At 43.6% G+C, this 25,824-nt stretch overlaps 2 protein-coding genes across 2 annotated transcripts in view; one reads left to right on the top strand and one right to left on the bottom strand.

The window, feature by feature from the left end:
- Window positions 1-25,524, bottom strand: part of SLC38A9 (solute carrier family 38 member 9) — a 43,347-nt gene extending 17,823 nt beyond the window's left edge. The window contains exons 1-8 of the mRNA XM_068271736.1: window positions 25,451-25,524; window positions 17,176-17,294; window positions 15,539-15,671; window positions 10,898-11,016; window positions 9,928-9,991; window positions 6,879-6,972; window positions 3,523-3,693; window positions 788-847 (exon numbers count right to left, since the gene is read on the bottom strand). Coding sequence (XP_068127837.1) covers window positions 788-847; window positions 3,523-3,693; window positions 6,879-6,972; window positions 9,928-9,991; window positions 10,898-11,016; window positions 15,539-15,671; window positions 17,176-17,267 — 733 coding nt within the window. The 5' untranslated portion in view covers window positions 17,268-17,294; window positions 25,451-25,524. The remainder of the gene's footprint in view (window positions 1-787; window positions 848-3,522; window positions 3,694-6,878; window positions 6,973-9,927; window positions 9,992-10,897; window positions 11,017-15,538; window positions 15,672-17,175; window positions 17,295-25,450) is intronic.
- Window positions 25,525-25,673: 149 nt separating this feature from the next.
- Window positions 25,674-25,824, top strand: part of LHFPL2 (LHFPL tetraspan subfamily member 2) — a 436,769-nt gene continuing 436,618 nt past the window's right edge. The window contains exon 1 of the mRNA XM_068249204.1: window positions 25,674-25,696. The gene's annotated coding sequence lies outside the window, so the exon portion shown is untranslated. The remainder of the gene's footprint in view (window positions 25,697-25,824) is intronic.

Below are 25,824 nucleotides of genomic sequence, written 5' to 3'. Positions count from 1 at the left end.
ACTTGTGAGAAAAGACCTAAGTAAATACGTTACAGTTTTTGAACACTAATCTGATTTATAGAAGAAAAAATATCACCCATTAAAAAAAAAAAAAAAAAGTGTAAAGGCCTATAGACGCTAGATTAAAGTTGGTTGAGGCGTCCGATAACTACCACCTCTGCCAATAATCCGGCATGTGTAAAGCAGCCCAAGACCCCCCCCCCAACCGCTGTCCAGCCAACGATTCGCCAGACGGATCAATTAGGCCGAGCAACGGACAATAGCTTTTTGCTTCCCACGTGATATCATATCTGTGCCCCTCCATTGGCCACACATGAAATAGTATGCAGCGAATCTTGTCAGAAACACCTGATCTGCTTGCTTCTTGAGGGTCTGTGGCGAAAAGTATTACAGGCAGAGAATCACAAGGACAGCCAGGCAATGTTGAAATAGTTGAAAAGGAAATATGTCAGCCTTCATGGGTCTCTCACCTCCTGTACCCTTTAAAGTTACATGTGGTGGTGGTGCTGCTACCGGATTCTTCCGTTTTGCTATTGGCCTGACTCTGGAGGGTTACGGAGCCATTTCCAGCATAGCACATGCACTATCCCCATTCTGTGCTTGTCATTTACACAGTGCTTAGCTGTACAGGACTGCTGCTAACATTTCAAGCCATATACCAGGGGACACGTTCATAGGTCTCATTGAGTGCACAGCTTTGCCACAGCAATGTTAGGCAGGTGGTGTAAATGCTTTGGCTGGTCATTGTGTATGTGAAGGGAACCATAGATCAATTATTCCATCATACCTTTATCACTGCCGTTTGTACTCATCCCGATATCCGTAACATTGACATGCTGAACATAATCTGAAACACACAGATGGTCATTGTAAGATTTCTTAAGCAAGTAAACTGTAAAAAAAATTACACTAAGTACTGTGTATGGTCTATATGTGTTACATAAAAATGCATTACTGATCTCCTGTTACAGAATTAGTAACAGTATTCATCAGTGGTGTATTCATATTATGGAATGGAAACACTTAGTTCTGTTAGAGAAATAGAATGAATCAAATTTATTTATTTAATTAGTCTAATAAAGAGTGAATATACTAAACAATCCTTAAATCTTATGCCTGGTACACACCATGCAATTTCCCATCAGATAGATGGGTCAAATCAATTATTTCTGACAGGTCCAATCTGACTTCAGATTGTTTTTCTGATTTAGTATATAAGTGAATTAAAATCTGAACAGAAAAACAATCAGAAGTCAGATTGGACCTGTCAGAAATGATCAATTCCACCAGTATATCTGATGGAAAAATTGCATGGTGTGTAGAGACACTGAAGCGAAAAAAAAAAAAAAGATGATATAATGATTTGTATGTGTAGTACAGCTAAGAAATAAAACATTAGGAGCAGAGACATAAGTCTAATATTGTTTCCAGTACAGGAAGAGTTAAGAAACTCCAGTTGTTATTTATGCAAAAAAGCCATTGAGCTCTAACTTTCACAGTCGCAGAGAGCTCTGTCTTCTGAAGCTTGTCATCTCAACTGTCAGTCACTATTTTATTTTTCTCTCCAGAGGACAGGTCAATAGTTCACAAAGTCTGATCTGTAAAAACATTTAGAATGCCGAGTAGTGTGTAAACTGCAAATATTAGAGAATGATGCAATGTTATAAAAAACACCATATAACTGAAAATAAAAAAAAATATGAGTACATTATCTTTGCTACTAATCTTATAGTAATTATCTGTACTACACAACAAATTCATCATAATTTTTTTTTAGCTTCAGTGTGTCTTTAAGCACATAAGAAGCAATCCTCCTTTGGATGCGCAAGTATAAATCATACATGTACAGACCATTGTATGCAATTTTTCACACTCCATGGCAGGAATGGGGGAAAAATAAATGAAAATAACCTCTTCACTAGCACACCACCAAGAGGCAAATGCAACAATAGCATGCAGGTTGAATGCGATAGTAGAATAACGGTTACATTACTGATATTGTACTATTGGGCACTGGCTAAAGCCAATAGTACAATATAGGTAATTTTCCAATATTTTACTACTACGATTTACCTGACCCTTTTCTCACCAATATCTGCGCCGTTTCCCCAATGCTATTTCATTTATAAGCTGCTCTTCCTCTGCCCAAATTATACACTGGGCACCGCTATAGCTGCAATTAATATTGTGGTCTGTGCGACGCCCGAACTACCAGGTAAGGGGAGGCATCCAAATTAGTCAATTCACACCTAGAGGGCCATCCCATAGATAAATAATAGTAAAATGCAAATATAGACACCAAACTGTACACTTAATTCAGGTCAACATGTTTATGGAAGCAGAGTTCACTCCCTTTGGACCCAGTGTCCGTTGTGCGCCAGTGTCATCCCTTTTCCCCATACAAAGTAACAGAAAGCATCACTAACCTAAAAATTAGCAAGCTATATTGCTCCCCTGGGGCACCGGCAGTGGAGCACAGTCACCTGCCCGTCCAGTGCACTCCCTACTGTGTCCTTCTGTCTTCATCTCCCCATTACCTGTGCTCTGTGTCCCACTGGCACGTACACACTCATGTAAGACCGCCAGATTATGGAGAACTGGCACAAGGGAGATAACAGAGGAAGTGCAGGGAAGAGACCTGGGCAGACGGTCACTGGCTGTAAGCCCCAGGCATACATACTCCAGCACCACTGCCCCAACCCTATTTGACCAAAATGTATTGTCCTATCTGATCTATAATTCCAATCGATTTAGAGAAAAAAAAAAAGCAATCAAAATTACAATTGGGTGGCAGTGTTGGGGCATTGATGCTCGGCAGATTCAAACCCTGAGATAGAATCTGCCAGGGAAAATTGTAGTGTATGGGCACCTTAAGGGCTTGTTTCCACTGGACACAGCCTATTAGAATCAATAGGCTGCCATTTAATTCAAAGGGTGGGGGTGGGTAGGGGGGGGGGGAGGGGAAGAGTTGGCCTGCAGCTACAAAACGCATTGCACTTTCGATTTGGATGCGTTCTCATATCACTGCATGTGTCGTCTCACAAGATGCAAGATAGCACAGTGGAGATAGGCCCTAATGCATAGGAACACTCAGTCAATTTTCCATTCGATCGATTTCCGGCTCAATTCTCTTCTCTTTTCTTATGAATTTCCATTCACTTCTATGAGAAATTGACCAGAAAAACAATCGAAAATATCGGACAGGACAGAAATTATCTATCGAACCATCTATATAACACAAATATGTATGGTGTGTTTCTAGCATTACAGATCCTTCTCTAACAGATTCTGATCACATCTTTTGTGGGATCTTTCTTTTGTGAACGTCAGGTAGCAATCTGCCAGTGTGTGGCAGGCTTTACTTACTTTGGGTGGAGCTGATCTTCAACACAATTGTGGTTGCTGTGCTAGAATTATTAACAACTCAATTCCCAAATGTCTATGCATGTATGTCAAGCTTAATAATTAAAATACGAAGAGAATGCCATAATAATCAGAAGAGGCTGATTTGTTTTCACTTACTATAAATAAATTTGCCAGTGTTAAATAAAAAGTTGGACATCAACACCCAATAGACGATCATTGCTCCAATCAGAGACACCATAGAGAACAGGAGGCTGGACCATCGCCCAAAGGAGCCAAAATAATACTGGCAGACATCTGGGAACTCCCAGTGTGACGTGTCTGTGGAAGCTGCGAGAGGAAAAACAAACACAATTGTTCGGTTCAGATTTTCATAGTGATGCAGCCGACTCAATCATCTCTGGCAGTAATCAGGCCTTGACAGAGTGGAGAAGTGGTGATCTCTAAGCTTAGGAGGATCATAAAACGAGAGCAGTAACCTCATTCACTAGTCGACAGAGATTAGATGGCTTGCACCCATTCCCCCCTCATGTGAAATCCACCTCATCAGCTAATGTGTGGGGCAGTGTCTGAGGTCAGGAGCATAACTCAAACACTTCCTGGGAGAAAAACTGCTAATTGGCCTATGGCCAAGGCCATAGAGAAACTGTTCTGTTCTAGAGCGAGGGAGGGTTAGTGTGTACCTGAAGTGGCATGCACCAGACCTTAATAGAATTTGCTTGTATTCCCTTTTCAGTTTTTTTCAAAGTAAATGTTAAAGAGAACCTGAACTGAAAATGAAGAGTCAAAATACGCGAAAACACGTCTTTCTCCTCTCCTGCGTCCTGTTTGCCCACGGTGATCAATGAAATTCTCTGTCCTTCAATTTGAAAAATGGCTATTACCCCACAACAGCTTCCTGGTCAGCACACTGTTAAACTGTAATATCACCTGCTTGAGCCATAGAGAAACATGGACACTACCTTGCACATTCAGTTGTAACCGACAGCTGCTGATATATAACTAACAGCAACTGGTATCTTTCAGTTATGACAAAATATTGTCAGAACTGGAAGGAATTACTGTAAGAAGAAAATGGTGAGCCTCTGAGAGGAACTGACGGTGAGGTTAGTATGTAATATTCATCTGCAGCTACGTCATGTGTTTATTTTAAATAATTTTACTCAGAAATAACTGGTCCCTAAATACAGAAAGCTTGTAACTTTCCATTGTCCTGCATGAGTATTTACACATTACATTTTCAGATCCTGCACTAACCGTTCTGCGGCAAAACACGTGATCCAAGCAAGTGTGGTCCCAGCCTAAGTGAGGCCAGAAATCCACTAGTAGTGATTTGAAAAAGCTCTTGCTAATGCAATGCTATGGGGGATTCTTATAATATCACATCCCTCTAGAGGGATCACACCCATAGCATTACATTAGCAAGAGTTTTCAAATCACAAAGTGCTCAGAAAATCGCTCCTAGTGGGTTTCTGGCCTGAGGAGGGATCTACATGTGTCTGTCAACAGCCTTGCTGATAAATAAGCAGCTCTTTGACTCAAAGAATATGAAAACACAACTGAAGAGAGAGGGATATAAAGGCTGACATTTCCTTTTAAAGAATGCACATTGCCTGGCTGTCTTACTGAGCCTTTTACTCATAGACGTTGAACTAACATGCAGATCAGGCATGTCTGATTGAAGTCTGACCCAGTTAGTTTCTGGTGTTATTCAGCCACTACTGCAGCCAAAGTAGATTAACGGGACTGACAGGCAACTGATATTGTTTAAAAGGAAATAAATATTATTTTTGATTTATAAAGTGCCAACATATTTCATGGCTCTGTACAAAGTAAGAAAAGTAAACATGGAGTACATAATAATACAGACTCTGGTGTACACCAAATATGAACACTGGTACAAAATAAAGAACTGGTGATTACAGTGACAAATGTAACATGATAAAATGTATTATGCTGGGAATACACGGGTCGATCCGGCGGCCAGTTAGCCACCGGATTGACTCCCGCCGCGTCCCCGCTCATCCGCGTGGATCGATTACCGCTCGTCCCCGCCGGCGCTCCTCATCAGCTGCTCCATGCCATTGTCCGCCGGCGGGGATCGAGCGGGCGGTGGTCGAGCGGCATGAACGGGCCAGCTGAATATTATCAGCTGGCCGGATCAGCTGGTCGATACACGGTACAGAAACGTACTGTGCATCCCCAGCATTAGGGCTTGTTTACGTTAAGGGCGTTTGCAGGTGTTTGAGTGAAGGCGATTTCAGAAATTGCCTTAAAAGCGCTTGTGCAATGATTCCCTATGAGAGTGTTCACATGAGTGGTTCAATTCTGATCCGCTTAGCTTCTGATTGGAGGAAGCTGCCTGTACCATTTTCAGGGCGATTTGCCTGTAATGAAAAAGCTTGAAAAAAGCGCTTTGTATAGTGATCTCCCCGGCGCTTTTAAGAATAAATACATTGTATTTATTATTTTCCTGTTCAAAGAGTCCACTTCCTGACTGACGTCAGGAAGTGAAAAAACAAATCGCTCTGCAAAAGCTCTTAGAAAAGCGCTGTTAAAAAAAAGTGCTAATGCGCAGGTAAGCGCCAGAAGGCTCTAAAAAATATTGCGCATGAAATCGCAAAACGCTGGATACAAAATGAATAACAAAATCCAAGACACAAAAGGGTGAGAGAGAGCCCTGCCCTTGCAATCTTGCAATGGCAGCCTCCATATCACTGCCACCTCGGATTCCCTTTAAAGGGACTCCGAGCAGTGCAGAAACTATGTAAAGATGCATATCATTTTAAAGCTCTCTTTCTCCTCTTTCCAACGATATATAAACCACCGCCCTACGTCTTTTAGTTTTCGCTATTTTCGCGATTGAAATTGCAGCGGCCGCGATTTCAATTGCAAAAATAGAGAAAACTAAAAGGCATAGGGCGACGATTTAGATGTCGCCAGAAAGAGGAGAAAGAGACCTTTAAAATGATATCCATCTTTCCATAGTTACTTGTATTACACAGGACGACACTTTCCCCAGTGTCAGCAGCTCCATTCAGCAGAAAAAGTCGCCCTGTGTAATACAATGTAACTATGGAAATATGGATATCATTTTAAAGCTCTCTTTCTCCTCTTTCTGGCGACACCCAAATCGTCGCCCTACACCTTTTGGTTTTCTCTATTTTCGCGATTGAAATCGCGGCCGCAGCAATTTCAATCGCGAAAATAGTGAAAATTAAAAGGCGTAGGGCGGCGGTATATATATTATTGGAAAGAGGAGAAAGAGAGCTTTAAAATAATATGCATCTTTCCATAGTTTCTGCACTGCTCAGAGTCCTATTTCACGCTACTGCAGTTGCATGAAGGACTATAAATGAGGGTAGCGCAATGTCAACATTTTCATTAGTTATTCTTTAAAAAGTTTTAAGAGCAAAAAGAAAAGCTTCGGTATACTTTCTGGAGAAAAACTAAAAGACAAGAATATGTAAAATGGGTGATAAATGCATGGAACAGATTGGATAGACAAATCTTACATATGGTCTCCCGTGATTTCACAACTCTGTAGCAGCAGTAGAGGGTTAAAACACCCATCAAGATGAGAATTACAACTCCAGTAGTGAATCCAGCCTGAAATAAACGTTAATTCATCATGAGACAATTATATGTACAGAAAGAACACTCTTGAATATCATTAGTCCCACCATAAAAGTTTAATTTCTTCCATGTTGATTTTTCAAGCAATACTGTAAAACTGGTGGCTGGATAGTGTACGGTGGCTGGATAGTGTACTGGTTAAGGGCTCTGCCTTTGACATGGGAGACCAGGGTTCGAATCCTGGCTAGGTCAAGTACCTATTCAGTAAGGAGTTCAAGGCAAGACTTACTAACACTGCAGGGTGGCCTCTTGAGCGCGTCCCAGTGGCTGCAGCTCTTGAGCGCTTTGAGTCCAACAGGAGAAAAGCGCTATACAAATGTTCTGATTATTATTATTATTACTGTAAATGAAAATGAAATAGAACTGCAGCCTCTGACTGTAATTCAGCCTGCTTGAGGCTCACACAGAAATGGTCAGAGACACTGTCAATGTGTCATCAGTCTATCGCAAGGAAGGGGGAGTTCTAAAAACTGATATAAAGCAGTGTCACCCAGCTTACAACTGAAGGGAGAGGGATATGGAGGCTGCCATATTTATTTCCTTTTAAGCAATACCAGTTGCCTGGCTATCCTGCTGATCCTATTTTTAGCCATAGACCCTGACAAGCATATGCAGATCAGGCGTTTCTGATATTATTGTCAGATCAGACAAGATTAGCTGCATGCTTGTTTCTGGTGTTATTTATACACTGCTGCAATCAAATAGATCAGCAGGACTGCCAGGCAACTGGTATTCTTTAAAAGGAAATAAATATGGCAGCCTCCATATTCTTTTCACTTCAGTTGTCCTTTATGCCTCCGTATGCATGCTAGAGAGAGCATTCTGGGCCATCTTGGCTGAGAAACTAGTGTGTGTTCAGCCGACCCAGGATTTAGCTTAGGGCCTGTTTCCACTACACGCAGATTGGATGCAGAAAAACTGACTCCAATGAATGCCTATGGGAAAATCTGCATTAGAAAAATCGCGTTTAGTGGAAACAGGCCTATAGGCATTCACATGCTGATTGGATGCATCCAGTAATTCTGCATCCAATCAGCATGTAGTGGAAACAGGCCCTTATAGCTTCTCCAGTTGTTAGCAGGACTGTTATTGTGAGACAGTAAGTAGTTAGCTATTGAGGTAAAATTGACGGTATTTTCACTATTGTCATGAAACAGCGCCCAGTTCAACAGGCAGGGACGCCACACGTACGCAGCAATAAAACTCAAGCATTAAGTAGCCTCAGAATTCTAGGCAAAAATAACCGGGCTTAATTTTAAAAAGATAACCCAAATAAATCAAACATTACATAACCTTCAGCCAGAGCACGGCTGGAAACAGTGTTCTAGTGCCATCTAGTGGCTGAGATAATGTCATGCAGCTTTCAGACCAAATCCTGCTGGTTATACTGCTAACCTCCTGTCTGAAATGTCATGCGAATTCACATTGTGCTGTAAGTTCCTAATATTCTTACTTGACTTGATAATTTGATTTGGTTTGATCTGTTGCATGTGATAAAAGCTCTCTCTTGTGGGGGAAGGGGGGTCACCGTCTTTGTAGAAGTCCTCACCAGGTAGAGCTTTTCAAATGAACAAAAAGGGAACACAGAACTTTGCCCATAAAGAGATGTACTAGTCCAAACCCTGTCAGGAAAATGTTCAGAGCTGTCAGATTAATAATCCCTCCTCTGACAGCTACATGGGAAATAGTATTTTACAGAGCATCTTACACTGGGGCTAATGTGCAGCTCACATGTTCATGTTTTACAGTTATTCATTAGAGCGATCCTTTAAAGATTATAAATAAGGAGCAGAGATTTTGTTTCCAGTTGAAGAGAAAAAAAAGTGTGTGTAGTACAGATAATTCATAGAACATTAGTATCAAAAAATAAAAAAAGAGTCTCATATTTTATTTTCCATTATATAGCTCTTCATTATCTCATACGTTTATTTTCACTTCAGGTTTGCGTTAAGGTCACAATTTTGATAAAGGATTTTATAAGGAGCATTGCATGTAGTAAATCTGCCATGACTGAGCTAAACAGCATTGCCTTAAAGCTAACCTCTGATGTAAAAATGAAACCCATACGTATCAGCACTGGCAGCAGAAAGTATAACATAGTAGGAAAAATATGTCTAAAAACAAAGCACTTGTACCATATAATTAAGGTATATACACACACGAATATTGTATATACTCGTGTATAAGCCTAATTTTTCAGCACAAAAAATGTGTGGCCACTCTGCTTCTACCTGTGCCACTGAGCCAGCCTGTCACAGAGAGGAGAGGTGAAGACAGAAGGGCAGTACCAGCCACAAGCTGCCACAATGCTTCCCTGCTGCTTAATTAAGAAGTTGTTACTGCATTGGGTAAAATAAGAGGGGGAACAGTCATATAACAACAGTCATACAGTCAATAACTGTCATTCTTTTCACTTTGGAATTTACAGAAGAGGTCTACTTTAAATTTGTATTTTGCATGGCAGCTTTAACAATGTATTTGGTCTCTTTTGCTTTACTATAAATAGGTGCAACATGGTTAGCAGGATAATGTGCACAGATGTCAGCCCATCAGGCAGAGAGCTTCCATATTTACCCATAAGAGTTGACAATCATCAACTTCTGTTTCAACACAGCGCGAGGTGTGAATAAGCTAAAACTCACTGCAGGATACATTTTCAGAAGCATAAATTATGTTTTCAGCAATATTTCAATGCATTATATAAATAAGTGAAATATCTCTGAAATGTACTTTTGTATTTACAAAAAGGTCCCTAAATCAATCTTGCTAAAGCTAATGAAAGAAGTATGCTATATAAAGATAATGCAGCTCTGTGGTCTTGAGCCCAACAGTTATTTCCAGGTTGCTTGCAGTGCAGAAGTTACAGAAGGACTCTTTATTATGCTGGGATACTCATGTGCAAGCCCAGGTATAGTCCATTGTTCTTACCTGCTTTATACCCCAGGGGATACTCAGTATTGATGTTCCCATCATTGTGTTCCAGATCATAAATCTGTAAAACAAATATTGTGGAATGATGCAAAGATAAACATAAAATGAAGGAGGCACTAAACCAAATAGCAATGACAGTAATATTCCTTGGTGCATAAACTTTGCTTCTCAGTCATATACAGTGCACTGGTCAGACACAATTACACCCACTGAATGGAAGTGATTATTATTTTGTTACAATGGCAACTGACAATGGGTGGGATATATTGGGCAGCAAGAGAGCAGTCAGGGAAGTACAACCAGTGACAACAGAATAGTTATTGTAGCATAAACAATTAAAGAAAGAAAACAAAACATATGTTGGCCATTAGAGAAAGAGGTTAGAACAGCGCTGGGCAAACTACGGCCCGCGGGCCTGTGCGCTGTTACTCCGGGCCTGGATTCCTCTCCTTCCCCCCTCCCTCCCTGCAGAGTTGCCAGCCCGCAACTTGAAACACACAACGATCACCGATTCACATGTCACGTCTCCATGGCAACCGGGCGTCACATGACGTGCCAGTGTATTACAAGCTAGCTGCCAGAGTGTAATATACAAGTACAGTACGATGCTCTGGGGGTCGGGAAAGAACAAATTAAAGAGAAAACAAGATCTATCCCAAAAAACGAGCTTTCAACTATGATGTTAACAATTGTATTAAAGGGGCGTACCCCATAAACAATTTTAAAACATAGCACATGGACTGTAGCTGTGCAACAATACAAACCTGCAATAGCCAGGGTATTGTGCAAAAAAAAAAGTAGTATTGTATTGTTGCAGAATACCCCAGTTATTGCGCAGTCCATCTACTAAGTTTCTAAATTTGGGGGGGGGGGGTGCCACTTTAATAAAATTCTTTACATTATATTTGAAAGCTGGTTTCTTGGGTAGCACTAAAATACAGAAGAGTAATAACGTTTATAAACCTACATTGTGACAATGCTGGAATTCTTCTCTGAGCCGTCCCCTCCGCCAATTTTAAAGGCCGTCCCCAGCGGGCTGTATACATATATCTCTTCTGGTGCAGGGATGACATGATCAGGCGCTACCTACAAAGCAAAATCAAATAGATTTAAATCGCAGCTGCGATCCTGCAGCACAAAATGTCATGTTTTTCCGCGATATGAGATTCCCATTCAACAGAATGCAGGTACTTTGTGATTTATGCAGATCGTAAATGCTGCAGTGAGAGTAATCCCACAGGGGTATATTAGTCACAGCTCTTTGGCAATCCCTAGCGATCAGCAAAGCGCTTAAAGGGACCCCGAGCAGTGGCTAAAAAATAAATAAATTTGGACTTCTCTGGGCTTCCCCCAGTCCCCCGTAGCCCACGTGGTCCCCAGGCATCCTTTTCTTCCCTTCGTTGGTCTAGCTGCTGGAGGAAACCCCAGGTAAGTCCAAATTTCATTTTTTTAGCCAATGCCCAGGGTCCCTTTAAATACTTGTTCACACTGGAGGCGTTTTTAAGTGTCTGCGATTATTCAAAATTGCCCTGAAAGTGCTTACACCATGCTATCCTATGCGCTAGTTCAGATTAGGGCGATCCATCCGCTTTCTGCTCAGGGAAGCGCTGAATGGACCATTTTCGGGGCGATTTTGCTACAATGGAAAGTATAGGAAAAAAAACGCAAAATGCTCACAGAATCGCTTTGTGCAGCGATTGTGTTTGCGTTTTTAAGAATAAATACATTGTTTTTATTCTTTTCTGGATCAAAGAATTCACTTTATGACTGATGTCAGGAAGTGAAAAACCGGAATTGCTCTGCAAAAACGCTTACCAAAAACGTCCAACAGAATTCGACAGGAAGGGGAGGGAAAAAAACAAAACAAATCGCTTTAGAAAATGTCCAACGCGAACGCTAACGCGATTGAAGCACAATGTGAACAAGGCCTTAAAGAGAACCTGAACTGAAAATAAAAAGTCAAACTAACCATACACAGGTCATACTTACATCCCATATTGTCTACTCCTCAATCTCTTTCTCCTCTCCTGCGTCCCATTTGTCCCCTGTGATCAATGGATTTCTCCTTCCTCCATTTTAAAATGGCCATTACCCCATAACAGCTTCCTGGTCAGCACACTGTTAAACTGTAATATCACCCACTTGAGCTATAGGGAAACCTGGACATTACCTTGCACATTCAGTTGTAACTGACAGCTGCTGATATATAACTGAAAGCAACTGGTATATTTCAGTTCTGACTAAATATTGTTAGAACTGGAAGGGATCACTGTAAGAAGAAAATGGTGAGCTTCTGAGAGGAACTGATGGTGAGGTTAGTGTGTAAAATACATTTGAAGCTACGTCGTGTGTTTATTTTAAATAATTTTAGTCACTACAGGTTCCCTTTAAAGCTAACGGGAATCCATGTGTTGCTAAAAAAAAAGTCAGATACTCACCTAAGGAGAGGGAAGGCTCGGGTCCTAATGAGCCTTCCCTCTCCAGGTGCCCTCGGTGCTGCGCTGGCTCCCCCGTTCAATTCCCCCGCCAAGGGGACTTCGGAAGTCTTTAGGAGCCGAGTCCTCCCGAAGACAGGCGGCTCCATACTGCGCACGTGCGAGTACGTCAGAGTGTAGAGCGGCCTGTCTTCGGGAGCACTCAGGCTCCCAAAGCATTTCCGAAGCCTCCCTTTGGCGGGGAAATACCGCTACGGGGGAGCCAGCGCAACAGCGGCGGAGAGGGAATGCTGACCCAGAGCCTCCTTCTCCTTAGGTGAGTATCTGACTTTTTTTTCAGTATGGGTTCCCATTAGCTTTAAAGGATACCTGAAGTGACATGTGACATGATGAGATAGGTATGTGCATGTACAGTGCCTAGCACACAAATAACTACTCTGTGTTCCTTCTGCACCAATTAGGAAAGATGGCAATCGGTGCACGGAAGAGGGAGCAGGCAGTGAGTGCGTACCAATATGAACAAATTAAATAAATGAATATGCATAAGTTTTGCAATAATTTCCATGCAATATCAATTGCAAAGACCACCGAGACCCCCTCTCTCTCAACGCCCAACAATATAGGGAAAAAGAGACCCATACTCCCATACAGATATGAATATGTACAATAACCCCAATTGGGCATAGAGACAAGGGAGGACGGTGGAAAACAAAAAACGAAAAATGGGATATACATTTATAATGCTCTATACAACGGATCCAGAGAGGAAACAGAGCCCTTGAAAAACAGGAGCAACATGAATGTGAATTAAACATGGTGCAAAAAAGAGGGACATAAAAACCAGTAGGGAGAGGCAGCGTCCCTGCAGGGAAGAGGGAGGAAGGAAGGAAGGAAGGGGGGAGAGGGACAAAAGGATGCAGGGAAAATAGCAGAATGAACACGTGTGACCTATGACCCCAAACAGAGTTGTGCTAACTCTTATGTTTAAAGTATTTTTCTAATTTCATATGCATCCAAGAGTCAACTCTTTCTCTGGTTCTTATACATTATTTATCGTTGACAATGGTGCATGTGAAATTTTTATATTTTTGCTATTTTTTCATAATATTCCTGTGATTGGATTATTAGTTTTGTGGGCCATTGCACTTGCCATATTAAGCAGTTTTCAATTCAAAATAATAATTGATTGGTCCATTTTCAAGCTGAATACATTTACCCTCACCTAAAGGATTCTTAGGAACACCATACTAATATGGTGTTCGACCCCCTTTCGCCTTCAGAACTGCCTTAAAGGGAACCTAAACTGAGAGGGATATGGATTTTTCCTTTAAAACAATACCAGTTACCTGGCAGCCCTGCTGATCTCTTTAGGTGCAGTAGTGGCTGAATCACACACCTGAAACAAGCATGCAGCTATTCCAGTCTGACATCAGTCAGAGCACCTGATCTGCATGCTTGTTGAGAGACTGTGGCTGAAAGCATTAGGGCCCGTTTCCACTAGTGCGGTGCGGAATCGCCGCATATCACCGTTGACAAAATCGCATGCAGGTGCGATTCCGCATGCGTTTTTTGCCGCGATTTTGCATGCGATTTTGCATAGGCAGGGTATATGCGATTTTAACCATGTCACTGCCTGTGTCAATTTACATTACTTTCAATGCGAAATCGCACGCGAAATTGCGGGAAAAACGCATGCAAAAACCGCATGCGATTTCCCTATTAAATACATTACCTGCGAATCGCCTGCATTCCACACGCAGGCGAATTTTGCAGGGTCTACCGTGCAGAAAAATCCTGCACATAAAAACGCAAATGAAAACTGACAAGTGGAAACAGTCCCATTCACTTGTATTGCCTATGCGAATCCGCATGCGTTGTCTGCATGCGAATTCGCGCTAGTGGAAACGGGCCCTTAGAAACACAGAATCAGCAGGAGTCAGGCAACTGGTATTATTTAAAAAGGAAAAATCCACATCCTTCTCAGTGTAGGTTCCCTTTAATTCTACGTGGTGCTGAAAGCATTCTTTAGAAATGTTGGCCCATATTGATAGGATAGCATCATGCAGTTGATGGAGATTTGTGGGATGCACATCCAGGGCATGAAGCTCCCGTTCCATCACATCCCAAAAATGCTAAATTGGGTTGAGATCTGCTGACTGTTGGGGCCATTTTAGTACAGTGAACTCATTGTCATGTTCAAGAAACCAATTTGAAATGATTCGAGCTTTGTGACATGGTGCATTATGCTGCTGGAAGTAGCCATCAGAGGATGGGTACATGGTGGTCATGAAGGGATGGATATGGTCAGAAACAATGCTCAGGTAGCCCGTGGCATTTAAACTATGCCCAATTGGTACTAAGGGGCCTAAAGTGTGCAAATAAAACATCCCCCACACCATTACACCACCACCACCAACAAGGCATGATGGATCCATGTTCTCATTCTGACTATCGACACTCATCAGACCAGCCAAAATTTTTCTTCAACTGTCCAATTTTGGTGAGCTTGTGCAAATTGTAGCCTCTTTTTCCTATTTGTAGTGGAGATAAGTGCTACCAGGTGGGGTCTTCTGCTGTTGTAGCCCATCCGCCTCAAGGTTGTGCGTGTTGTGGCTTCACAAATGCTTAGCTGCATACCTCGGTTATTTATAAACGAGTGGTTATTTCACATTGCTCTTCTATCAGCTTGAATTATGCGGCCCATTCTCCTCTGACCTCTAGCATCAACAAGGCATTTTTGCTCACAAGACTGCCGTATACTGGATGTTTTTCCCTTTTCACACCATTCTTTGAAATGGTTATGCGTGAAAATCCCAGTAACTGAGCAGATTATGAAATACTCAGACCGGCCCATCTGGCACCAACAACCATGCCACTCTCAGAATTGCTTAAATCACCTTTCTTTCCCATTCTTACATTCAAGTTTGGAGTTCAGGAGACTGTCTTGACCAGGACCACACCCCTAAATGCATTGAAGCAACTGCCATGTGATTGGTTAATTAGATAATTGCATTAATGAGAAATTAAACAGGTGTTCCTAATAATCCTTTAGGTGAGCGTACATAAAATTAGCATAAGATCTGCATCAACAATTATTAGCCTCTCACTGACGCAGTGAAATGACAGACGCAGCATTGCCTGACAAGCACCGCAATTCATAATTCTGAACTTACCAAAGAGCGTTCTGATGGTGTTCCCAGCCTGCTATAGTAGTGAATGCGTTTATTCATGGCAGAAGCCTGTAGTGTAACCCGTGGAGGGTCGCTGTTGATGCTCGCAATACAGGAACGGTCTATGTAAAATGGCCTAAAGACAGAAGAAAAAAAAAAAACAACATTAAAGGATACCCGAGGTGACATGTAACATGATGAGATAGACGTGTCTGTACAGTGCCTAGCACACAAATAACTATGCTGTGTTCCTTTTTTTCTTTCACTGCCTGAAAGTAGTTAAACATACGGAGGCTGCCAGGTTTCTTTCCTTTTAGGCCAGTTTTATATCTGGCCAGTGTGTTTGTGGTGCGATGCTCCACCCCATCCCACAAATCCTCATTCATTTGACCCTGCAGTAGAGTGTGCCGACAGGGTCATATGCACAGCACTGCTCCCGCTTCACCGCCCGATGATGCCCCTTGCCCGGTGACTTACTCACTGCTGGACAGGATGTCCGTCATTGGGATTCCTGGTTTCCCAGTTGTACTTCTCTAAAAGGAGTCTATACACTTGTTGATTTTTTGCATCGTGGCCAATTTGATCGAATCTGCTAGAAATCAGTGCTGGATACGATTCCTGATAGGCCAATTTTCAGATGATTCAGATCGATCACCCTGGACGGAAAATTTTGTTTTATCGACAGTGGGTTGGGAGCACATCACTAGTGGTGGTCGGTTTTACGATGAGCACTGTAAGCAGTGAAGATTAATTTCACCTGTCCAGTGCAATTTACATGCTTTCTCTACTCGTCCACTTCCCCTTCTCTTCACTCCTGATTCCCAGTGCGCCTGTGTGACGTAGCAAATGCTAAAGGCTACTAGTAGCCACATAAGGCAGGGGTCCCTAAACTTTTTCAGACTGGGGACCGCTATCCAGACTGAACTTTTCTCTGTGGCCTGGGTGGGGGGGGGAAGGGGGGAATTGGCCAGCAACCCCCACATTTGCCCCAGTATAGGGAGTATAGTTGCCCTAGGATCTCTACTATAGTTGCCCGAGTATAGGTAGTATAATTGCCACAGTATAGGTAGTATAGTTACCCCAGTATACCTAGTATAGTTGCCCCAGTATACCTAGTATAGTTGCCCTTTGTGCCCGCTCCCCCTGCGGCCACTGCTCATGTTACCTTTTGAGCTGGCCGCCGCTTCTTCTTCCTTTATATTCACCGGTTGGCCCCTCTCCTCAAAGCTCAATCAGTTCGTCTCACAGCAGCGTGGGAGAGTCCCACATCTTCTGTGCAGAGTCAGGAGGCAGGGCAGCGGTTCCCATGCTAACGGTGATATACATCGCCGCTACAGGGAGCCGCTCTCCTGCTTCCTGACTGCACAGTAGCCGTGAGACGTGCCCACGCTGCTGTGAGACGAGCTGCAGTAAAAGAAGATGTCAGACCCATGGCCTGGCGCAAAACGTCCTGCGGCGAGGTATTGGACCGCGGACCGGAGGTTGGGAACCCCTGACATAAGGAACGTGCCACAGTGCCCCTAGTGGTTGGCCTCTACACATCTGTTTCATGCTGTTATCTATTGAATATCTACGTGGAGGGATTGATCTCTGAAGATCCAGAGTATGGTCACCTTAAAAGACACATTAAATAGACGTACCTTCTGACTCTGGGATCAGCAGCAGCAAAGTGATTCTGCGCACATTCATCATACAGTGACGGGACAATCAGAGGCTTCTCATCTCCATCCATTCTGGCGTCTGTGGGTATGCCACCAGCCTGCAAAGCAGCAAAATAGGAATTTAAAAACAAAATTCATTAAAAAAAAAAAAAAAAACTTAAAACAGGGAAAGTTGACGGATTATTATTTATAAATAATAAATTCATAGAGGTGCTTACCAAAGGCTAACAACTTAAAGGGGAGTGGGGAAAGACACACTAGGTAGGGCTGCAGATTAGGTGCTGATTTGACTATACCTCTTGATACCAGGGTGAGTGCGGGCACGAGGGTTTTTTTTTGCTGTAATCGTTGGTCTGTGCTCACCAGAGGTTGTGGTGGTACTACCGTTACCACACAGTGCATCTCTTTAATCATCCTTAAAGGTTACAAGTTCTTCTGAGTTTATGCCAATTTTTATGCTAATATATGCAGTTTGAAAATGGACATATCAATTTAAACCCAGGTTTATTTATTTCAGAAGTATTTGCATCTCACTGATCATCCCTAGTAACATTATGCCAGCCTTATCATTATTCCTTTGAGGTGTGACCTGGGGATTTTCTATTATTGCTCCGAGGGTCGGTAGTGGATATACTTTCTGCTTTAAAGTGCACTACACTGACCAGCATACCAAGACTCTCCTATGGGAATGCAGCGCAGTGAATTTTATTCATAGGTTGTAGAAAGACTGAGACTTTTCCGTTTCCTCTGCGCTCCGCCATAATTATTTTATTTCCTGCTGTAGCGCGGTGGTTTTTAATAACGACATATGGATTATAAGACCATTAGTCTTTAGTGTAAGGATGCATACTCATTTACATGAACGAACCTAAACTCACTTAAAAAACAAAACAAAAAACAAATACACAAAAAAAAAAAACAGCTTCACTTACCTAGGGCTTCTACCAGCCCCCTGCAGCCGTCCTGTGCCCGTGCCGGTCCTAAACAATCCTTCGGTCCCCTGCCGCGGCTCAGTTTTCTTTTTCCCCTGACTAAACCAGCTGAAAAACGACACGCCCTGCTCCTGTAAAAGTCCTGGCAGCCTTAATTGCCATTTCCCCTCCAGGCCGCCATTGAGGCTGGGGTAAGACGTAATTCGCCTTCCCACTAGTGCTAGCTGCTGAATTACGTTGTTTTCATCTTTCGACTGCGCCCAAATAACTGAGTGCCGCTATAGCGTAATTCCCATAACAGACTATGGCATCACTGGCTGCACCCACTTTTTTGCTTCACACCAATGCTACCAGCAGTTTATATAGGATTGGAAGTTCTCTGAACCAAGCAGCACATGACTCACACTGGTTGCATAGGGCTGCTAAGCCTCTTAAAGGCACACACTGTGCTCACACAGCTTTTACACAGGTGCTAAAAACTAATTACGGTAGACACTTTCTTAACTTCCTTATAGGCGGTTACACTGTTACTTCGTCAAAGAGACCTAAGTTGCACATATTGCAATACATATTAGCAGGGAGACTGCTTGAGGAAGCCTCATATCCCCACCCTAGCCTAAGGGCTCGTTTCCACTAGCCGCACGTGGCTGCGAGACACGAGTGGCACTTCCTGTACGCAGACGAATCCCAGAAGCTGTGCCATACATGACTATGGGATTCGCTACCGCCCGCATGGGAAAATGCTGCAATGTTGGCCGAATCCACATGGCAAGCGATTTGGCCAGCGGTAGCATTATTCCCTATGGCAGAGTTTCCCAGTGCGATTTGCCTGTGGGGAAACTCTGCAGATAGTGGAAACGGGCCCTAAGGGCCGGTTCAGACAGGCTTCTAGCGGCGTCCCTTTTGCCGGCGTCTAGGTTGGGGGATTTCAGAGGCTTCCCATCGTGATCTGCATTTTTTGTCCCCGCAGGGTGACATGAAAACACGTCGGTAATCGACCCTGGACGCCGGGGAAAATCGAGATCAGAACGCAGCGTTTGCGCAAATGCCGGTAATCGATCCAAGCCACCAGATACAACCGCTCCCATTCACTTGAATGGGAGCATTTGATGACGAGTTTCCGCCAAGGGTCTGTGTGAACCGGCCCTAAGTAAAAATGAGCCAATGATTTGGGAACATGCATGCAGTGCGACTTGGGACATACTTACTAGAGAGGAAAAGGTGCAGTGCAGGATATACCCCCCCAAGTACTCCCCCTGCCCAGGGACGCTGTCCACAACCCCAATTATGAGAGAGATAGTACAGTACAAATCATTGAGCCATTTGTTAACTTAGGTTGAGGTGGGGACATGAGGCAACCTACACACTGTCTCACTGCTAACATGTATTGTAATATGTGGAACTGATGTCTTGTGAAATTAAAGTGAAGTTTAATCTATTAGGAAGTTGAGCAAGAGTCTAATTACCGGTAGTTTTCAGCACCTGTGTAAGCTGTGTGAGCACAGTGTGTGCCTCTAAAGTACACCTGAAGGGAGAGGGATATGGTGGGTACTATATTTAGTCCCTTTTAAAACAACACCATTTACCAGGCAGTCTTTAGCTGCAGTAGTGTCTATCACATACCTGAAACAAGCATGCGGCTAATCCAGTCAGGAAACATCTGACCTGCATGCTTGTTCAGGGTCTATGGCTAAAACTACTGGAAGAAAAGGATTAGCAGCAGGGCTGTGGAGTCGGAGCAATTTTGGGCACCCGGAGTCGGAGTCGTTGATTTCATAAACTGAGGAGTCAGAGTCGGATGATTTTTGTACAAAATCCACAGCCCTGTTAAGTATTAGACTAAGGAGTCGGAGTCGAGGAGTCAGGGCCATTTTGGGTACCCGGAGTCGGAATTGGAGTCGGTGGTTTCATATACTGAGGAGTCGGAGTTGGAGTCGGAAGATTTTTGTACCGACTCCACAGCCCTGATTAGCAGGACAGCCAGGCAACCGGCATTGTTTAAAAATAAAAAAATGTTAGCCTCCATATGTCTCTTACTTCAGGTGAACTGCTAGAGGACTTTTTTTTCTTCTATGTTAATTTTGTGTTATGTTTTAAAAAAATTCAATAAAAATTCTCCTTAGAAAAAAACAAAACAAAAAATACTTATAGAGCTGTGTCTCAGCACGTCGGATCTCGGGCTACCCACACCATCCAACAGAAGTTGGATTGTTCAGACATTATTTAGCCTATTTTTTCTCTGAATGAATATTGTGGTATGGGGAATTCCATATAAGAGAATTACTGAAAGATATTATTAAAGAACAACTGAGGCGAGAGGGATATGGAGGCTGCCATATTTATTTCTTTTTAAGCAATAGCCGTTTCTTGGCTATCCTGCCGATCGTCTGCCTCTATCCTGAACAAGCATGCAGCAGATCAGGTGTTTCTGACATTATTGTCAGATCTGACGGGATTAGTTGCATGCATGTTTCTGGTGTGATTCAGACACTACTGCAGCCAAATAGACCAGCAGGATGCCAGGCATCTGGTATTGTTTAAAATAAAATAAATATGGCAGCCTCCATACTCTTCTCCCTACAGTTGTCCTTTAAAGGACTCTGCCCGTTTTTTTATACAAGCTGTCCAAAAGAAAGTCAGAGTTGAAACTAAAGAGCGTTTTCACATGGGCAGCCAAATGCTCTTTTTCCACGTCAGGAATCTGTTGCAAACCCGCTGAAAACAACAAGCGGCATATTACTCCATGAGAATGTAGCAGAATACATCTGGGCAGCACAAGTGGCTTCATAGTGATTGAGCAGAGGCTCAAAGCAAAGTCTTCCCGCTACTGAGGTAAACAATCATCATAGTGCTTCATAGTACTTCCCTATCTTTACTGTTACCTTTTCTTACCGAGAAAAAATAAAAATAAATTTTATATATACAGTATCAGCCACCCTTACAGTTCCAGAAACTCCAACAAAAGCATCTTTGAATTTGTCAGTGAGGTTTCCTATTGGTGTATATATTACCGAATAGGATTTCTTCTTGCTCAGGGGACAAGGTGACAGCAGACTGAGAGCGGGATAAATGACAGGTGCCCATTAACAATACAATTTCACAAATGATCGACCGGCTGATCTGATCATTGTAATCGGTCGGAAATGATTGTGTGGGCCCACTAACAGGAAGGAAACTACAACCAATTTAATGTCCAGTGTGATTGATCCAAAAAAGTATTGATGGAAAGATTGATACATCGATCATTTGTGATCGATTGACTCCATCAACGCTGCCCGATCCAATCGATCGAGCAGTCGACTGTGTTGGAAATTGTATCTTTAACATTAAACAGTACTTCCATACACCAAAAAATTCAATACTATATAGTTAAATTTCAATGATATGCATTTATACTATTTACAACTACAGTGATTGTTCCCGTAAACAATATAATTGGGTATTCATCACTGAAAAGCAATATGCAGAATGCTCAACGAACAACATGCAGAATGCCCCCCTCCCCCAAATATAAGGCAGACTTCACCTAAACAGAGAAAGGATGTCACCAAATATTAGGTATTATGCAGAGCACACCAAACTAACAGGCAAATTATCCTCCAAATATTAGGCAACATTCAAACCAAATATTGTTTTCGAATGCCCAACATATATACGGTAACAGTAAGGCTGGGCGTTTTCAGTAGCGTTTTTGCTTTCCAGCAATTCCGGCGAGTGCTAAAAGAGCTTCGCTACTGAAAGGCTACGGAGCCCTGGAACGATTGCATTTGTGTCACTTAAGGTAAAAATCGCAATCACGGGAAAAATCTTTCTCAATTGTTCGGAAATTGATTGTGATTTCCAAATCGCCAGCAGTTGTAAGTTGTACATGAGACGAAAGATGTCTCAAGTTCCATACTTACCTGGGGCTTCCTACAGGGCCCATTTACATTTGAACCGCACGCTTCTGCAAGACGCACTGCGGCACTTCCGGATCGCAGACGAATCCCATCAGCCTTTGCTCAGTGGCAGCCTAATAAGTGCCCCAGAGTTACAAAAAGGTCATTAGTTTATATATTTTATCTCCCTCTGTCCTCAGAAGTTGTATTCTGGCAGGAAAACTTTTATGGCTGTAATTAGCTTATCAGTGATGTTTACTATATTCCTGACAAGCTACTGACAAGACAGAAGTGGTCACTTCCATGCCTAAAAACCAAAAGAAAATTAAAACAGCCTGGTTATTAATGCTTTGCGCTGTACATACACGTTTATCTCATCATGTCACCACAGGTACACTTTGAGTCCCCTTGAGGCCACTCATTCCCTCGCCGTCACCCCGGGTTGTTCCTGTCCCCAACTAGATGGTCCGACAGCCTGGCCAAGTCACCGCGTGCCGGTCTGTACATGCACGATGAAAGGACACCCGAAGCGCAAATAAACTAATGAAATAAACGATTGTATCTACCTTTCTTCTCCTAAAAATGACTTTTTAAGATATTCCACAGTTTTATTGTATGCTTAAATCTACTTTTTAAGTTTTAACTGTTTCATTGTTTTTGCTCAATGACACATTAATTGAAGTATGTCACAGCTAAAAGCTATGAACTATTGACCCCTTTTATCTCTTTCCTGCTCTCAGAAGCCATTTTCTGCTAGGAAAGTGTTTTGTAGTTAGAATTTCTGATCAGTGAGGGTCACACTGTAGTCACTTCCTGTCTGTGTCAGGTCTGAGTCAGCCACTTACATACCTGATATTTAACTCTTTCAGGCAGAGAAAGAAAAAAAAAAGGAACACAGCATAGTTATTAGTGGGGATCACTAAATAATGGCGCACAGCGCCTATGCATAAAAATGGCGCCGCATTAAAAAGATACGCTTATCGCTATTTATCGTTAGTACTGCATAATAATGGCGCACAGGGAAAAAAGAAGAAAAAGGGCACACACTAACGTTATTTATCAATAGTGGCACACACTAACGTTATTTATCAATAGCGCCCTACATAAGCCAAACTGCAGACGTTATTTAACTGCAAAATGGTGAATGGATTTAATGTAACACTGTCAAGGTTAGGGTTAGGCACCACTGGGGGGGGGGTCCTAGGGTTAGGCACCACCAGGGGGGTCTTAGGGTTAGGCACCACCAAGGGGGTGGTTAGGGTTAGGTACAGGGAGGGTTCTGTGTGAGAGTAGGGTTAGGTATAGTTACAGTACACTATACACCACCAGGGAGGTGGTTAGGGTTAGACACCACCAGGGAGGTGGTTAGGGTTAGGCACCACCAGGGAGGTGGTTAGGCACCACCAGGGAGGTGGTTAGGGTTAGGCACCACCAGGGAGGTGGTTAGGGTTAGGCACCTCCAGGGGGGTGGTTAGGGTTAGGCACCACCAGGGGGTGGTTAGGGTTAGGCACCACCAGGGGGTGGTTAGGGTTAGGCACTAACAGGGGGGTGGTTAGGGTTAGGCACCACCAGGGGGGGGGGGTTAGGGTTAGGCACCACCCGGGGGGTGGTTAGGGTTAGGCACCACCCGGGGGGTGGTTAGGGTTAGGCACCACCCGGGGGGTGGTTAGGGTTAGGCACCACCCGGGGGGTGGTTAGGGTTAGGCACCACCCGGGGGGTGGTTAGGGTTAGGCACCACCCGGGGGGTGGTTAGGGTTAGGCACCACCAGGGGGGTGGTTAGGGTTAGGCACCACCAGGGGGGTGGTTAGGGTTAGGCACCACCAGGGGGGTGGTTAGGGTTAGGCACCACCAGGGGGGTGGTTAGGGTTAGGCACCACCAGGGGGGTGGTTAGGGGTTAGGGATAGGTACAGAGAGGGTTCTGTGTGTTAACACTAAATAACAATAAGGCTTTAACGTTAAATAGCGATAAGCAGCAAATGGATTAGCAGCAACACCGTGCGCCATTATTCTCAGGCGCCATTTTCAGATGGACCCTTATTAGTGTGCTTGGCACTGTACATACCCATGTCTATCTCATTATGTCACATGTCACTTCGGGTATCCTTTAATGTAGCCCCAGGTAAGTATGGTACTCTTTTCGTCTCAGGTACACTTTAACCATCACCGCTTAACCAACCCCCACCACCAGTCCCCTGCAATAACGGTAATGTTGGGGTGCCGTCATAGGCACCATCATAAAAATGCAGAATAATGTGAAATTTGCATGGCTGTGGAGTCGGTACAAAAATCTTCCAATTCCGATTCCGATTCAGATTCCGCGTTTTAATCAGTTTTTACATCCGATTCAGATTCTGATTTGCAGTTTGCTCCCTGCACACTGCAAATCGGAATCAGATGTAAAAACTGATTAACCTCCTGAGCGATAATCCCGAGCTGAGCTCGGGGTATGTCGCGCAGGAGGATTTCTCAGGCCCCGCTGGGCCGATTTGCATAATTTTTTTTTTGTTACACGCAGCTAGCACTTTGCTAGCTGCGTGTAACTTCTGATCGCCGCCGATCCGCCGCTACCCGCCGTTCCGCGCAGCCCTCCCCCTTCCCAACCCCTTGCGCAGCCTGGCCAATCAGTGCCAGGCAGCGCTGAGGGGTGGATCGGAACTCCCTATGACGTCACGACGTCCATGACGTCGGTGACGTCATCCCGCCTCGTCGCCATGGCGACCAGGGAAGCCCAGCAGGAAATCCCGTTCTGAACGGGATTTCCTGCTTACTCTCATCGCCGAAGGCGATCAGAGTGGGTGGGGGGATGCCGCTGCGCTGCGGCTATCATGTAGCGAGCCCTGGGCTCGCTACATGATTTAAAAAATAAAAAAATTTAAAAAATAGTGCTGCGCCACCTCCTGGGCGATATAATTGTATCGCCCAGAGGGTTAAAAAGCGGAATCTGAATCGCGTGCAGTGTGCTCCTCAGTTTATGAAATCACCGACTCCAACTTCGGGTACCCAAAATTGCTCCGACTCCACAGCCCTGGAAATTTGTGTGCTCGAGCAACAGATAAATTGAGTGCTCCCCCACTACAGCCACAATTTCTAATGGCAGCGCTCAAGTTTCTTCTGATTGCTTCACCATAAATTGGGAACCCCAGCTCTACAGCCTTTTAAGCATCAACTCCACTTCTATACAAGACCACACGCGAGATCTGAAAGCTATATCATGTCAATGCAGATAGCCAACATATTCCCTGCATTGTATACTGTGCAGTTTGGAGATTTGCTCGGAGATTGTCATCATTGCAGCAGTACAGTATATTACAAGACTCTACCGCTATCACTACACAATGCCCAGCTGTGTCGGGGGTTTCTGCCAGTGCAGCCACCTACAATGGAGCTGTCCCTATCATCTGACCTCCAAAAACAATGCTTTATGAACATAGCGACAGTACCTTCCGCAATGCAAGCAGGCTACTCCAGAGCAACTTGCTCTAGTACTCTGCAACTTCCCAGTCAGCTTCAAAACAGGATGCAGCTGATACAGCCGACACTGAGGCTGCTGGGATTGTAGTTCTCTCAGACCGCCTCTTGTTGCAGATCACTATCTGTGAACTACAATACCTACATGCATCGGGCTGACGTATGCGTGCTCTGTAGTGGCTGAGCAGAAGCAGATGAGTCACAAGTGGAGAAGTGAGGTGGGAAATGCTGAGTGCTGCTTATTTAGGAAAGGCAAAGTGCAGGGGAAGCGCTGAGCTGTGTCCGACATAAAATGCTTAATCACACAAAACCGGCTACTAAGGAGGACATGTGAAAAGATTAATTT

The sequence above is a fragment of the Hyperolius riggenbachi genome, chromosome 1 (assembly GCF_040937935.1).
Source record: "Hyperolius riggenbachi isolate aHypRig1 chromosome 1, aHypRig1.pri, whole genome shotgun sequence".
Classification (NCBI taxonomy): Eukaryota; Metazoa; Chordata; class Amphibia; order Anura; family Hyperoliidae; genus Hyperolius; species Hyperolius riggenbachi.
Note: the sequence above shows the minus strand (reverse complement) of the source record. Positions and strands in the feature narration are given on the sequence as shown.